Source organism: Setaria italica, chromosome IX (genome assembly GCF_000263155.2).
Source record: "Setaria italica strain Yugu1 chromosome IX, Setaria_italica_v2.0, whole genome shotgun sequence".
In the NCBI taxonomy this organism is placed as follows: Eukaryota; Viridiplantae; Streptophyta; class Magnoliopsida; order Poales; family Poaceae; genus Setaria; species Setaria italica.
Window position 1 is genome coordinate 56,780,383 of NC_028458.1, and position 16,150 is coordinate 56,796,532.

Below are 16,150 nucleotides of genomic sequence, written 5' to 3' on the forward strand. Positions count from 1 at the left end.
CCATGCGTGCGGGGTTGGCGGGGCCGGGCCGAGCGGCGGGAGGCGGCACGGGGCCCGGGGTGGGGTGCGGCCCGAGGCGGCCAGGCGGCGTGGCGCCAGTAGAGGTGGCGCCGGGGGGAGTTAAGGAGCTGGGGCCGGTTGTGCGGGCGCTAAGAAGAAGAAAGAGGAGGAGAGAGAAGAAGGAAGGAGCAAGAAGAAAGAAGAAAAAGAAAGGAGAAGGAAAAGGAAAAAGAAAGAAAAAGGGAGGAAAAAGAGAGATAAAAAAGGGGGAGACCGGCGGCGTTCGCGGCACGCGGTCGGAGCACGGGCGCGGCATCTGACGACGGCACGCGGCGAGAAAAACGGGCACGGATAAAATGATAGCTGTCGGCTTGGGTGCCGGGACGGCGAAATCGCCGGGAAGATTTTAGATTTTCGGGAGCTCAGCGGTGAAAAGATTTTGAAAACGATTTTTAACAGGTGATTTAAGTTGGTGATTTTTGCGGATGTTACATAGCAGAACCCCTAGGCTAAATCGCGAGACGAATCTATTAAGTCTAATTAATCCATCATTAGCGAATGGTTACTGTTGCACCACATTGTCAAATCATGGACTAATTAGGCTTAATAGATTCGTCTCGCGATTTAGCCTAGGGGTTGTGCAATTAGTTTTGTAATTAGTCTATGTTTAATACTCCTAATTAGTGTCCAAACATTCGATGTGACAGGGACTAAAATTTAACCCATGCCTCCCAAACACCCCCTAAGCAGATGTTTGGAAATCAGCATAGGTGTCTAGACGTGTTTAGGCTAATTTTAATGAAAGTTTATTTAGGGTTTCATGAGCATTAATTTTCATGCGACATCAACAATTTTGCTGACTTGGCAAGGTATGTACGAGGAGAGAGAAGAAGTGTTTCATCATATGTGAGAGAAGTTTTATCCCTATGACACTCGACAAGCACAGTTACCTAGTTACCAATCTTGATAACTGTACAATAAAGTTGTGCATTGAGACTGACCTTATGTTACGTGTAACCATGCATATTTGGCCACCAACGACCATTCAAATCGTTTATTGTGAAATCCCCATTTAGGTCTTAAATTGTACACGCGTTTCATGTACGCTTTAGGCGAACAATCTGACCAAGAAGATGATTGCCTACTCTGCGATGCCACTGTAAACACCACCTGCTCCTTCACGTGTGAATGAAAATCGCATTGAGAACCGTGGATGATTTCTATCTTCTCCATGTTTGCCATTGAAGAAGAGGGACGTGATTAAGTGTGAGGACGTGAGGTGCACCATGAAAAGTTTTACATAAGAACTAAGAGTATGTTTAATTCATACAATAACTTATCAGGTGAATCCAGATTAGTTCAGTAACTTGTAAAATGCTTAATCTAGTACAATACTAGTAACTTGTCAGGTGAGTGCAGATTGGTCCAACAACTTGTAAAATGCTCAATCTAGTACAGTAACTTGTCAGGTGAGTGCAGATTGGTCCAACAACTTGTAAAATACTCAATCTAGTACACTAACTTGATAGGTGGGTGCAAACTGGTCCAAGAACTTGTAAAATGCTTAACTTAATGCAATAACTTGCGAATCGGTACATTTGCAGTCCAAATGTTACCACAAAACAACATATTTTCTAATGTTGGACTAAAGTATATTCGTGGCGTAACAAGTTATTGAGTATTATTTGATAATTGATATTCGTGGCATGATGGTCAGTGTTTAGGAAATTATTGTAATGTCTTCGTATTAACTATTTTTTGTACAAGATTAAATTTTGATTAGGAATATTTAATTTCATATTCAATATTGATTTCACCCTCACTATTTTTACATGTTTGATCATATGCATTTTTGAAAAATCCAATATGTTAATGTGTACTAACAATTAATATCTTTTAGAAGTTTGGCATAAATTTTCATGTACTCGTTTAGAAAGAAAAAATGAGCTGAAATAATAGAAACAGACATACTTCTCTACAATTGTTGAATACATGAGTAGAGGTGTAGAAGAAACCTAAGGTCATAGCTTATGGACTTTAGTCTCTCATTAATACTAATGGCGTTCTAAAATTTGATTAAATTTTAACTAATTAACAAATAAGTTAGGTACACAGTTGAACCACGGTTAGCAATTTTTATTGGCAAAAAAATTATTGGTTGGAAGAAAATTTGAATGCCTATCTGCTTTGCTTAATACATTATCATTGTAAAGTTTGGACTGTAGGTACACCAATTTGCTTAGTTTTACAAGTTCTGGACCAATATGGACAAACCTGTGAAAATTATACTAAATTGATTATTTTTACAAGTTGTTGAACCAATTTGTACCCACCTGATAAGTTATTGTACTAGATTAAGCACTTTACAAGTTGTTGGACTTAACAAGTTGTTGTACGTGGGTGCAATTTACTCAATTGAAAATTATCCTGCTCTGATGGTTGATCGTGGAAGCAACTTTCATGGGAAAGACCCCTAAATAGAGGCCCATTCCCCTACTGGTTTGTGATACATATCACGAGTCGACAATATATTGACGCCGGTAAACCTCCACGTATCCAATCTTTTCAATGTCTCGATGCGCGATCACACGACTTCAACTTTTCCAGTAGACAATGGAGGCCCACGGGCTTCTTTCGGCTTGAGGCTGAGACCCACACACTCCCCTTTCTCCCATTTTCTCTACTCTGTCCTTTCGTGAAAGTTACTTTTGTGCTTTGCTGCTCTATTAAAGTGTCATCAGACCTTTGTCGAAACGGGCAAAGCTACTGCTAAGGGAGAGTGCTTTAATAGTGGAGACTGGAGATTTGGTGAATGGTAGGGATCGTGCAAGCAAAAGAGTTGCTTGCTTAGTGAGCGCTCATTTTACAGCTAGGTGGCTTTGGCTCTTCGAGACCCCGTCCCCATCCCAAAAATTCAAAGTTCATACTTTTGTCCTGTCGTGTCTTCTCCCATGTCAGAGATTACCTCGTCAGTAGTCAGCCATACGGTAGCCACCTTGAAACGTAAAGCTAATAACGATTACCTTATTTTCTGAAGGGTGCCAAATCACATCCATCTTCTGCCTCGCAAAAAGAAAACAAAAATCACATACATCTTCTCGCAGTTCCAACCGCAGCAGCGTCGGCACTGCAGACGGAAGGGGGATAGCGGAACGGCACGAATCCGTCCACTCCTGTCTTGTATGGTACATGGCCGCACGCGTGCTCTCCGGGCATGCCACGACGCCCTTCGCCACCGCCCGGAACAGGAGCAAACGAAGGTCGCCACCGCCCGCCCTCGCGCGCGTGATCCCAGAAAAGCCGCGACACATGGCAAATCCAGCGAGCGGGTGCCGACGAGCGCGTCAACCCAGGCCGAGTCTCAGATGCGTTTCCCGTAATCTGCCTCCGGCCCACGGGCCAATCACGCGCCCATCTCCTGTCTCTCGGTCCGGCTGTCCTGCTCCTGCCCAACGGGCAGCTGCCCGTCTCTGTAGGCCCGCGCAGGGCGCAAACGACCGCCGCGCCGCCGGTGCCACTTTCTTCTCCGGCCGCTTCTCGATCGTCCCCCGTGGCTCGAGGTCTCGGCTTTAACCATTCCATTCTTCTTTGCATTTCGGTTTGCAGCTAATCTCCGTGCCCACGCGCAGGCGGATCTGGCCATTTGCGGCTAAACCCTAGTTCCCTCCTGGCCTCCTTCCTTGCTTGGTGGTAATGTTGCAAAATAGTATTAATGTGATTGTGTGACTTTATTTACCTGCCTGTCATCATTATCTGTCCCTGCCATACACTATTGCATTAGAGACCTGGGGACGGCTTAGCTTTCATGTGTCGTGCAGCGTGAATTGTGAAATGTTTAAGTAATTTGCTGACACTCTGACTGGTTAAAGAAATTAAAAGAATGTGGATGACTTAGTCAATAGATTACAATTTCATTTCTTCTTCTTCTTCAGTGTACAAGGATGCACAGCATGTTCTCAACAATTCGGTGGCTGATCCAAATCGTCTGATATTCTGGTCAAATCATTACATGATTTACGAAGGGTGTGACATTTTCTTCTGTGCAAAGCACAAGTTGGTTGAAAATGAGTGACTACTGCCGATCGTAGTCAAGTAGGAAGATAATGATCAACACTGACTTTGAGAGTTTAGGTCCAATAGTTGTATACTTGTGTCCTACAGGCCAAAAAATATTGTCTGATTCTCAGTACTTGGCAAACACATTAGTGGTATCACACTAGTTGTATGATAGAGTTTAATCATACAAATTTTGTTAATATGAGGTTGCATTGACCAAGTTCTGTATCTGCAAATTAGTAAACATGTTAGCCTAACACACAAGCAGAAGTCTCATACACAACACTTGGCCAAGTATATTCAAATTCTCAATCAGTTCACAAGTAATAATCATCTGATTCGCTGGGGTTGTATGACTAGCTTCAACTGCGTGTGTTTCTTTCTTGTTTCAGACAATCCATTATTTCTTTTGAGGTAACGTTTTGTATGGCTGTATGTAGTAGGTGTGTAGGACCACGTGTCGCTTCCTTTCTCATTGCAACTCATCTTTGTTCTTCCTCCCATCATGAGTTGCAGTCTGTCATATCAGATGAAATTGTGCTCCTCTGAATCATCATATCATTTATCAGTTGAAATTTCGTAGACTCTGCCTCTTTGTTCTTTCCTGGATATTCTGTTCAGTGCTTGTGCATGCTTATAAAAGTTAAGCTTTGTATTAAAAAAAATGATCAATCTATGTCTATTCACAGCTGGATAACTATTAAAGTTTGATTTTACATATTCTTCCCAAGTGGTAAATGTTAGAGGTTCTTGAAATGGCAGCATCTTGTTGGCATTTTCTGTATATGATATATGAAAAGTGATGGATTTAAGAATCATTTTATTGCTGCGGATGTCTGATGGGATTTGCTAAGCAGTAAGCAGTGATAATGCTTCCTTTTATTTTCCTATCTGTAGCTCAGTGTGGTCACTGTTATCCATGGCACCTATATTTATGTCCTGTAAGGTTGTCCGCTTGGATGTGTAGCTTTTGATCTGAAGTTTATATATTCATGGTATTTGGTTCCAGGGTTTCTTCACTACAACTAGATTAAATTTTCGGTTTTTGATTCTAGGTTTCCTTCACCACAACTAGATTTAAATTTTCGGTTCGGTTCACGTTCACTAGAGCTTTTCACTGTTAGCAGATAGTTACAACTAATTACATCATGTCACAGAAGAAACAGATCTGTGAGTTGATGTTTAAGGTGATGTGAAGTCAACCTGGCTTTTCTCTCTTTAAGGACCTTGGATCTAATTTCCTTGCATGAACTTTACTCACTAGATATCTCCGGCCTGGTTGATGTCACATATGCATTTGGTTTTTGCCAGTACTAACCTGGCCAAAATTTATCTAGCACCAGAAGTGTTGAATGCATGCTAATTACCTTGGATTTTTCTAGCAAGTCCGGAGAACCTTTTTGGCCTTCTTTAGGGTTGAGTGTTAAAGAATGGGGACTAGGTTTGTTGTTACCTGGTCCGTTGAGTCTATCTATTAATTTGGATGGTAAATGACCAAGACCTGGATCGAGTTCAGCCTCCTCAGAGAATTAGAGGTTGTGGTCATCCTGATTTCTGATCTCTTTTATCACGACCACTAAAACTCTTTGATTACGATAAGTCCTGGAAGGTATGAATATTTGGCCTTTACCTTCTTTTGTGCTTATTAAGATTCTTAGCATGTAATTTCTGCATGATTGGTTTGTCAAATTACAGAAAGCTACCAAAGGGCTGTTTCTTAAAGAACGACTAAGTCCTTTTTCCTGTTATGATTATCGCTTTATGTTGTCTGTCTAAATCATGAGCCTGCAGACTGACCTCACCACCAGATCAGCTTGGCCTGAACTTCACATTACCAAGTTGTGCTTTTTTAGATATATACAGGTTAGCTCTGTCCTTTTGAGGACAGATTTCTGTGATTGATTATTGTTTTCGTTTGCCATGAACAAGATAGTGTTGATTGATTGATTTTGTGCACATCTTTGTAAGTTGAAACCATGGAGTCATCATCTTAAATGTGATGTATATCATGCTTTCATTTATCTTACAGTAATATCTGGACTCTGGTACATGATCAAGTGTGTATGGAGAGAAAGCCATCAGCTATGTACCATTTATCTTATTGTTTGAGAATGCCCAATGCATGTATCATTCCTTAAGAGAGAAATTCGTGCATGATGATTACTTTGACTGTTTCCAATGTCATGGTTGCATATCATGGTGCTTTTGCCTTTTATGACTACATGGTCAGTTGCATTCATCTTTTTCATTTTGCTGATGAAGACCAGTAGACAGTACTGTTGCTAAACTCTTCTTATCCCCTACTAATTCATCTGAAACCCCACGTGTTGGCTTTAGCATGTTGTGTTTCTTGGTCCAGCATACCAGCCCTAGTGTTTCTCATATGATTTGAGCTTTCTTGGTTCAGCCTAGGTGGTTACTCTGTTCCTGATTCATTACTTTTTATGTCAGTAGTGTGCGTCATTTCGTTTCAAAAAAAAAAGTAGTGTGCGTCGTATGCTGTGTTTGGTGAAGTGTGTTTAAGTCCATCATAGTACTGAGAAATTGGATTCTTTCGCAGGATCAACTTCCCTGCAATATAAAAGGAAAGGAATATATAGCTGGAGTATAGTAGATTCTTATACTAGGACAGTTCGAGGATGAATTCTTGTGAAGGCAATGAGTTGGCTGCTGAAGGCTTCGCATAATCCACATCCATCGCTGAGACTAGCGGCGCTTTTGAGTTGTTCCGATGTCGGTATCCTGGTAGGGTTCCTAGCTACCTCGGAGGCGTGTAGCGAGCAGCCTTGAGTACCTCTGTATTGGTGAGAAGAGCAATGTGGGTCAAGCAACAGCGATGATAGGCGACGCTGACGGATTGGTTCTGTGCTGCTTTCGAACTCATGGTACGTAACGTAACGTGCGATTGTGAAGCTTGGTGGATCCATGTATTGAGCTCTTGCGTATGTGTGGGGGTTCAGTGTTGATCTTAATCAATACCAGCATCTTGAAAGCTCCATTAAACTATGCCAGAACAGTTGTTTATCCTCAGGTCCGTATAGAATGATTATCGAGCTTTCCATGAGTGTACTTGATCTCGGCTGCTTCAGCAAAATTTCGACTTCGTCGTGTGCATTTGGCCTCGGCGTAACCACGCGCTGGTAGACTGGTGATTGGTAGAGTGGCGGTCATCAATTATCGGAACAGCGAACGCAGACGTCTGTTTCTCCATCAGACGGTTGAGCTGCGCCCCCTGCGCTGGGCACGCACGCATACGCCGTTCAGAGCTGATGGACCCAGAGGCGGCTAGCAGGCGTGGCTCATTCACACGCCACCAGAACGGACAAGCACGACGGGCGGGCCTACGCCGGCATATACCCGGACGCCGAGCGACGAACCCATCACCAACACCCCCTGGTGTCTGGTGAGGTGACGCGCGCAGAGGCGCCGGGTACGTCTATGCACAGCGAGCCTACCCCCAAGGGTTTTTTTTGCTTTACCGTGTGCCCAGAAAAGCTCCTGTTTCCGGTAGTGAAGTATCTGTTAGAGTATATTTGGTAGTTGTAGATATATGTATCGTAGACTGCCATATGTATCTGGGGGAGCTTTGCCTCTATATATACCGGTCGAGAGGCTCAATGCAATACAATCAATCCACTATACCCAATTATATTCCTTCTTACATGGTATCACGAGTTTAGTGTTTCAGATCCTAGGCCAAACCTTCTGCTTCCGCTCGTCCTCCCTACCTCCCGCGCGCCACCGGCCATCCTTCACGATGCGCATCCAGCACGCCCCCTCGACGGCCTCCTAGTGCGCCTCGGGAAGGTTGCCCATGACCTTCGCCGGGGGCAGCGCCCTCCGTCTCCGCGGTGGATCCAATTAATCCGCCGTCCTCCGTTGTCAAGCAAAATTAGATCGTGAAGAAACTCACCCGGGTGTCATCCTCCCTCCTCGTATCCGCTGCCCTCGGCCGCACGCCTCTGCTCCTCACGCCGCCGACCTCGTCCACGCGTCTTTGCTCCGCGCGCCTCTGCTCCTCGCGCCGCCGACCTCGGCCACGCGCCTCTGTTTCTCGCACCTCTGCTCCTCACGCCACCGCCCTTGGCCGCGCACCTCTGCTCCTCGCGCCTCTGCCCTCGGCCGCGCGCCTCTGTTTCTTGCTCCTTGCGCCTTCGCTCTCGGCCGCGCCCCTCTGCTCCTCGCGCCTCCACCCTCGGCCGCGCGCCTCTGTTTCTTGCTCCTCTGCTCCTCGCGCCTTCGCCCTCGGCCGCGCCCCTCTGCTCCTCGCGCCTCCACCCTCGGCCACGCGCCTCTGCTTCTCGCGCCTCTGCTCCTCGCACCGCCGTCCTCGGCAACGCGCCTCTGCTCCTCGAGCCGCCGCCCTCGGCCGCACATTCCCTGGGCCGGGGGTTCCCCGCGCTGCGCTCGCCACCACCTCGTGCCGCCATCCCTTAGCGTGTGATTTTCTTGTGCCGTCCCGTATTCTACGTGCACCCGGAGGTTCTACACAAGATGCTCTTGCTGTGTCTTCTTCTTTTGCCCGATCAGAGATCGGGATTGTGCCGCCCACCGCCCGTCGACCTCTCGCATCCACTTCGACATCGGCGTCAACTTCACCAGCTCCTGCCCCGTCTCCGACTGTGCGGCTTGGTGAGATGGACGGTGCCCTAGGGGACGCCCGTGTGCACCGTCCTCCTCGCTACTTCATCCGCATGTCGACCTCCGCTGGCTCGTCGTCGCCTCCACCAATTGGGATGTCTCTGCCGACTTCGCCCATCGTCGTCTTGCCTCGCGCATACTCAGTCTGATCAGCCGATGTGCGTGATTCACTCGGCTCCCGTGACGTTCGTCCTCGTATTGCGTGCCTCTTCCCCGAGTATGGAGGGTTACCGCTGCATCGCCTCTTCGGACAGTAGCAGCGCCATCTGTAGTCTCCTTCGCCGTTGCATCCTCACCGCCGCCGACCACATCAACAACCTCATCGTCACTACGAGTCGATGCGCCTTGCGCGCATGGTCTTCGTCGGGCTGTTCAAGTTCTTCGCCGTCTCTTTCGAGCTCAGCCGCCGCGTCATCCGGATCATCAGGCCTTGCGTCAGATCGTCCGGGTCTACTTCCTCGCTTCGTCTAGCACCTCGTCGCCATCGTCGTCATCTCATCTCCACCTCGTTCGTCTACTCCAGCAATGGCGGGCTGCATCGGTATCTTCTACCTTACCGTTCTTCTGCGCCTACGACCGTCTTGGAGGCCTTCCCTTAGATGCTGACACATGGTTGATGCCCTCTACCTCGCACATCCAGTATTGGCAATACTGGTGCGTGACATCGTTCCCGACCGGGCGGGCGAGCGACCCAACCACGCGGGCGAGCGCCCGACCGCACCGGCGAGCGCCCTGACCGCACCTCCAACTCCTTGTCGCCACCTCCTGCTCCTCCTCACCCTATCCTTGCTCCTCAACGCGTCACCGTCTTCATCTTTGGTGTCTTCCTCTATGCGCCACCATGCTCATGGCACCTCCTCGTGCGCCTGCGGCTTCATGTGCGGCTCTCTCATCCTCAGCAACTTCACCTGCTACGTCGACCACAGCTACACTACGCACGGAATCCTCGACCACGGCTACTCATCCTTCTGCTCGGCTACCTTGACATCGCCACAAAGAGCTATCATCTGCATGAGTTACTTGCCGGTTTTCTCTCCAGTCGCAGCATCCGCACTGCACCGACGTTATCACTGCGCGGGGATGTCAGTCTGTCAGCCTTTTGCCTTCGGCTTCTTCTCCAGTCTCACCGTCTGCGGTGCTCCCGCTTTGAATGCGGGGGAATGTTAGAGTATATTCGGTAGTTGTAGATATACGTATCGTAGACTGCCATATGTATCCGGGGGAATCTTGCCTCCCAAGTCTCTATACTCTATATATACCGTTCGAGCAATCTATTATAACCAATTCTATTCCTTCATACAGTATCCATGGCGCAACAGGTCGCTCCCGCGTCACGTGAAAATGATGGAGCAAATTAACCGCCCATACCCAAAGCGAAATGGAAGGGAAGAGACGAGCAGCGAGCGAGGGCCGAGGGTGTCCATGGAAAAGAAAAGACCCCGCGTACGCCAACGGGCTCCGTCGTGGCCGTAGCGGCTGCAGGTGGAGGTGGGTGCGTGCGTCCACCCGCTGACACCGCCGCTGTTTGCGGGGCGGCACCGTGCGCGTGCGTGCCCGCACGACCCAGCGGGAGCCGTCGATCCAGCACGTACGCTTTGGACCCGGGGCTCGCGGCCACCGCGCGCGCTCGCTCGCTTGCGGATGCGAAGGGGACGGGCGGGCGCGGCGCGCTTGCCTCTGCCTGCCGGCCGGGCCGGCTCCTCCGTCGTCGCCGGCTGTCACCTCAAGGCTGTCGCGCGCGGATGCCGGCCGCGCTCCCGTGAACCGACCGCCCGGCCGCTTGCGCCGGGCGACGCCTTGGCTTTGTTTCCGTGCGCGCCATGTGACATTGTGACCTGTGAGCTGCTGCGCGCCTACGCGGCGTGGCACGGGGGTGCTGGGGGTTGGCAGGCAGGAAAAAGGGGCGCGCATACGAACGCACGACCCCTTGCACACCCACGTAAGCGACGCTTTTGTCCGATGCTGCACTGCACAGTGCCGCGGCATGTGGTGACTGCTGATGGTGATCTTGCTCTCTCCTGCACTGTACGACCACCGGACAGGGCGCATCGCGGATCGGTCTACAGAGCGATCGATGCCCGGGTAGAGATGCTTGTTGAAAATACTTGGGCGCGAATTATGGCGACACCACGTATTGCGTGTAGTGTATGACAAGGAGAAATTCCCCGCCGTCCCCATCGAGTGGACTGTACACGTCGCATATCGATGATGCCAGTACTATACTGCAAGTTTGCAACTGGCTACGGCATGTTAAGGTACGAACTAGAAAATCAAAGACAAGCGTAGGCGTATCATTGGTAGTGCCATGCATCCCGATCACTCTTGTAGTCTTGTTTATCCCCGGCGATAAACAATCGCTTGGGCTTTTTGTTCCATGCGGCATTGTTTTTGGTTAGCCTGATCCACGCATCCGTCAGATCTGATAGCTCATCCGTATCGCCATTAGCCACCCCTCAAATCTCCCAGCAGATAACGAGACGGCGAGAGCTGCTAGTGCTAGCCCCCACAATCATCCAGGCCAGCGCGTAGTAGCATATTCTTCCCGGCCGGCCCGGACGCGCAATGCAATGCATCGCGTCGATCCTCCTCTCCTAGTACGCGGAACCACCCGCGACGCACGCAACCGATGATCGAGCGCGCTCGCCGTGGTATGCATGATTACTCGCATTCGTATACGTCGTACCAATCGCCGGCTGCGCCGCCAGCGCATGCACCACCACCGCAACACGCCCGACGACAGCCGATCCGATCCGATCCGACTCGGCGACAGCGACGCGGCGGCGTCTGCTCGGCGCTCGGCCGGCCTCCCTCCATCCCCCGAGCTCGAGAACGAAGCGGGACATGCCGGGCGCGCGCGCACGCGACGCCTCCACATCACGCAGCGATCGACAGGCGCGCGCGCGCGCGTCCGCCCAAGGCGTCAGAGCTCACCGTGGGCCGCCCGAGCCGTGCGGCCGTGCGCCACCCCACCCGGCGCGCCATCGCCAATTCGATCGCCACCAGGTCGTCAAACGGCCAAGGAATCTGGCATTAAACAACGGCGTGTAGCCCGTCCCTTTTTGACGTTCGTCGCCGCTGTAGGTGGCCGTGACAAGTCTCCCCTCCCCCGGGGGCCTATCAGCCCGATCACGCGCCGATTAACTAGGACTAAAAATTCCGTTTGCATCCGCGCTCGCGAGGACCTCGGTCGAACGCCGCCAGCAGCGACAAAGAGGGGTATTTAAAAAGGCCTCGGCCGCGAGATTGCAGATTTCAGGCGAAAACGACGTGCCCCGATAATTGAAACCGAATGTCGCCAACGGATTAAACTAATGCTCAGATTCCATTCCGTTCTTAGGCGCCCATGCTTCCCTACTTCCAGAGTGACCGAGCGGCCACGCGCCCATGCCGATAGCTGAACAGCAGACCGATGTACTGCTACGCCCTAACGCTCGAGCACCAAGCAGCAGTTATTGCCAAGGAATAATTGTCGCTCAGGTTGCGGAGGGAGGAGGAGGACACGCACCGGCCGGCCCACCGCGGATTAATTCTCAGGGTGCTTCCGTGCCCCGCTTACACACTGCTCACCCGCCTCCCCCCACACGCTACCACTGGCCGCTGCAAGTTGGGCATGTGGTGGCGCTACCAGCCGACGGCCGCCGTCACTTTGCTATAAGCGTGAGGGTTTGTGGCTGAGTAGTTATTAGATAGACCAAGGAAAATACTGGGCGCGCGGGTGTAGCATCTGCGGGAGAGGAGCGGCCGGGCATGGAGCTCGATGAGGAGACGTTCTTGGACGAGCTCATGTCGCTGCGGCGGGAGGCGTCGGCGTCGGCGCCGTGGCAGGGCTACCAGCCCGGAGGCGGCGTGATGATGAGCGACCTCCTCTTCTACGGCGGCGAAGCAGGCGCCGACGCGACAAGCAGCGGCGGCATGGACCTGTCGCCGTTCCAGGAGCTGGCGCCCATACAGCCGGTGGCGCCACCGCAGCGCCCGCACGAGGACTTCAACTTCGACTGCCTGAGCGAGGTATGCAACCCTTACAGGAGCTGCGTCGCCGTTCCGGAGGAGGCGGCGCCCGGACAGACGCTCGTCGCTCCTCTCCACGACGCCATGGCGGAGGAGGAGACGAGCGGTGACAAGGGACTGTATTATGGAGGCGGGGGGTCCCCGACGTTCGTGTTCGGAGGAGGCGCCGGCGAGAGCTCGGAGATGGCCATCATCAGGGGTGTCGGCGGCCCACACCACAGGAGCAAGCTCCACGGCGCGCCGTCAAAGAATCTCATGGCTGAGAGGCGCCGGAGGAAGCGCCTCAACGACCGGCTCTCCATGCTCCGTTCCATTGTTCCCAAGATCAGCAAGGTAATTAAAGCATTCAATCCATCGTCTAGATTTGCAGTTGAGTTTTGATCATGCATGTATGTGACTAGCTACCTAAAGCCGGTCGATCATAAATGATATGGCTCGATCGTCGTCATCAGATGGACAGGACATCCATTCTTGGGGACACCATTGACTATGTGAAGGAGTTGACAGAGCGGATCAAAGTCCTCGAAGAGGAGATCGGCGCCTCGCCCGAGGACCTGAACCTTCTGAATACCTTGAAAGATTCGTCCAACAGTAGCAATGAGATGATGGTGAGGAACTCCACCAAGGTATGCACGGCTCGCACATTCACATGCATACACACTCTCGATCTCTAGCTTAATTGACTGTAGGGCACAGCAATATTGATTGTTCTCCACACACACACACACACCTGGCCTGAGAGCTACTGACTTTGATCCATGTGGGTCGGCACAGTTCGACGTCGAGAATCGTGGAGACGGGAATACGAGGATCGAGATCTGCTGCCCGACAAACCCCGGGGTGCTGCTGTCGACGGTAAGCGCGCTGGAGGTGCTGGGGCTGGAGATCGAGCAGTGCGTGGTGAGCTGCTTCAGCGACTTTGGCATGCAGGCCTCTTGCTTACAAGTAAGTGATTGAGGGATTGCAATTATTCATTCTCTGAATATTGTTCAATGCAAACTTGATTTTATCTCCTATAGATGGTAAGGTGGGGATATATATAGAGAGAGAGACAGACCCCTGCCGATTTTTGATATTAGAACCACATTTTATATGTTACAATAAGGGGAAAAAACATGAAACAAAACAGCTGCTAACAAGCATCCAGAATACGCCCGAGAGGAGGCAATTGTGCAATGCCCTTAGTAATCTCTGCCTGAATAATGAATGCTTCACAAGGATTTGTTGTCAATTTATGGTAGGAGGACGGGGAGAGGCAAGTAATAAGCACCGAAGAGATAAAGCAGGCATTGTTTAGGAGTGCTGGCTATGGAGGGAGGTGTCTCTAGCAGGTCGAAATTTCATCCAGGTCATATAATTAAGTTGCATGATGATCGATTGATGATCCTTCTTGTTCTTGATGCCTTGCTCCATGAATTAGTATAGAGCTAGTGTTCACCTATGAGTGCAGTATGGTTTATCTGAATCCCAGCAAATTAAAGATTTGCTCAGGTATTGTAAGTTGATCATTTCTTGTGGTTTGTATCACTTTGGATCATGGTTTGTATGTGGATTGATATTTTGATGTATCGCGCGACATGGTTTGGTTAAATGCCAAGAATCCGGATTGTTTCTTATGCAAGTTTAGCTGTGGGTTTTGTTCTTTTCCTGCCAGGAAACGGTTCATACAGTTCGTACTTTATTTGTCATTGAGCTATCATAGTTCATATGAGGAAACAGTGGTGTGTGGTGGTTTTATTCCCTTTGCTTGGTTTTTAATCGCGCGTCAGCAACGGTATGCAGTAGACGCAGTGCTAAGTACGTAGCATATTGGGTAAAGAACAAGGAAGAATAACTTGGCCTCTTTATAGGGCGATCCTGTGTTCCCTGTTAGTTCAATGTCATATGCAACTATGCAAGAGCAGTAAATATATGCTATACATTTTAGTACGTACTCTACTATATGGAATTATTCGTTATTTTATGGTCTATCTAAACACAAAAGGTCACAGATCGTACGTGTGGATGCATGACAAAAAAAAAACATGTCTCTGATTACATATTAATCGTACTACAGATCAATCAGAGATATGTATCTGTGATGAAAATTCATTTTAAAACTCCAAATACACATATAGGCCTCTTCATTAATTCTCTCGTTGGTAGCAGCTTCTGGCTACATTCTTTTTCCTTCCTGATTACAGAAGCTATATTCATGTTCTAAAGTCGTTCCTTCTTAATTATGTTTCCTTGTTTTGCAAAAAAAAATGTTTCCTTAACAAGTTTTTTCCATATCCCAATAACCAATCGATATAACTGTTGTTTGGCCATCAGCATCGCGGACTTGTACATACTATAAGCAGATATTTTTTTTTCCGAATCATACACGATATAACTGTTGTTTGGCCATCAGCATCGCGGACTTGTACATACTATAAGCAGATATTTTTTTTTCCGAATCATACAATACAGACGCAGACGCTCACATACACGCACACACACTCGCTCCTATGAAGACACGCATGCAACTCTACCCTATGAGCACCTCCGAAAGACTGAGCCGGTAAATCCTCGAAATTGACGAAGTCACCACTGACACCTCGCTATCGACGGGCACGTCACCTACCACTGAAAGAATAGCGCCGGTTAAATCCTGGAATAAGTCCAGGAACATGCGAGCACCCGTGCCGAGTCGATGACTCAAACTGTGGTGGGCAGTTTCCATCACAAGGAACCTTATCAGCTAAGCTACACTCAGTTTGCAACTATAAGCATATACTAGAGATGCTTCGTGCATGAATAATAATGCCAAACTCACCTTATTCGAAAATTCACATAGGACAGCGGTGGCACCTAAACTCAAGTCAAATTGACCAGTCTTGGTGGTCAATCACCAAACTATGCATGAAACAAAAAGGAAACTCGTGAAGGAAATAGCTTGGTTTTAAAGGAACACATGGAGCTAGGTTGTTTGAGAACACATGGACAAGACTATGCGACCACTTCATTGCTTAGTCCACGGACAAATGAAGGTCGTTTGAAAACACATAAAAATTGCAGGCACTACGGAAAAGTGACTTGAATGTTGCGTATTTGAAACCCCTAGTTTTGCATGTGAGTTTTTGCCATTTTCTTTTTAGGAACTCACTTTTTTTTGTGACATCATCTAGGGATGAGCAGAGGTTGAGGGTTAGATTATATTGACCACGGATTACAAATCAAGGAGAACAAAACCTTCAATTTTAAGAAACTTACATGTAAGAATATTTTTTTTACCATGTCGTATAAATTATAAGGTTGGTATATATGATGCTTAAGTTTGCACTTGTGTTTTGTGTATGCTAACAAGATGGTTGAGCCTATATATTTCAACATTGTTTGATTGATTTAAGTTTTATACGATGCTTAGGGTGCATTTGGTAAAGCTTCCAGAGTAGCTTTTAGCCTGAATCAAAAGGAAATCTAT

General features: G+C 48.9%; 1 protein-coding gene and 1 long non-coding RNA gene across 2 annotated transcripts; both read left to right on the forward strand.

The window, feature by feature from the left end:
• The first annotated feature begins 3,354 nt into the window (after positions 1-3,354).
• LOC105913590 lies at positions 3,355-6,979 on the forward strand. Its single transcript, XR_001162988.2, has 3 exons — positions 3,355-3,560; positions 3,630-3,690; positions 6,617-6,979. It is a non-coding gene; the product is annotated as an uncharacterized LOC105913590 (long non-coding RNA).
• A 5,284-nt stretch (positions 6,980-12,263) lies between these two features.
• LOC101761762 (transcription factor bHLH61) lies at positions 12,264-14,326 on the forward strand. Its single transcript, XM_004985740.3, has 4 exons — positions 12,264-13,038; positions 13,158-13,331; positions 13,480-13,650; positions 13,947-14,326. Exons 1-4 carry the CDS (start codon positions 12,445-12,447, stop codon positions 14,031-14,033), a joined length of 1,026 nt encoding a protein of 341 aa, XP_004985797.1. The 5' UTR covers positions 12,264-12,444; the 3' UTR covers positions 14,034-14,326.
• The last annotated feature ends 1,824 nt before the right edge of the window (positions 14,327-16,150 follow it).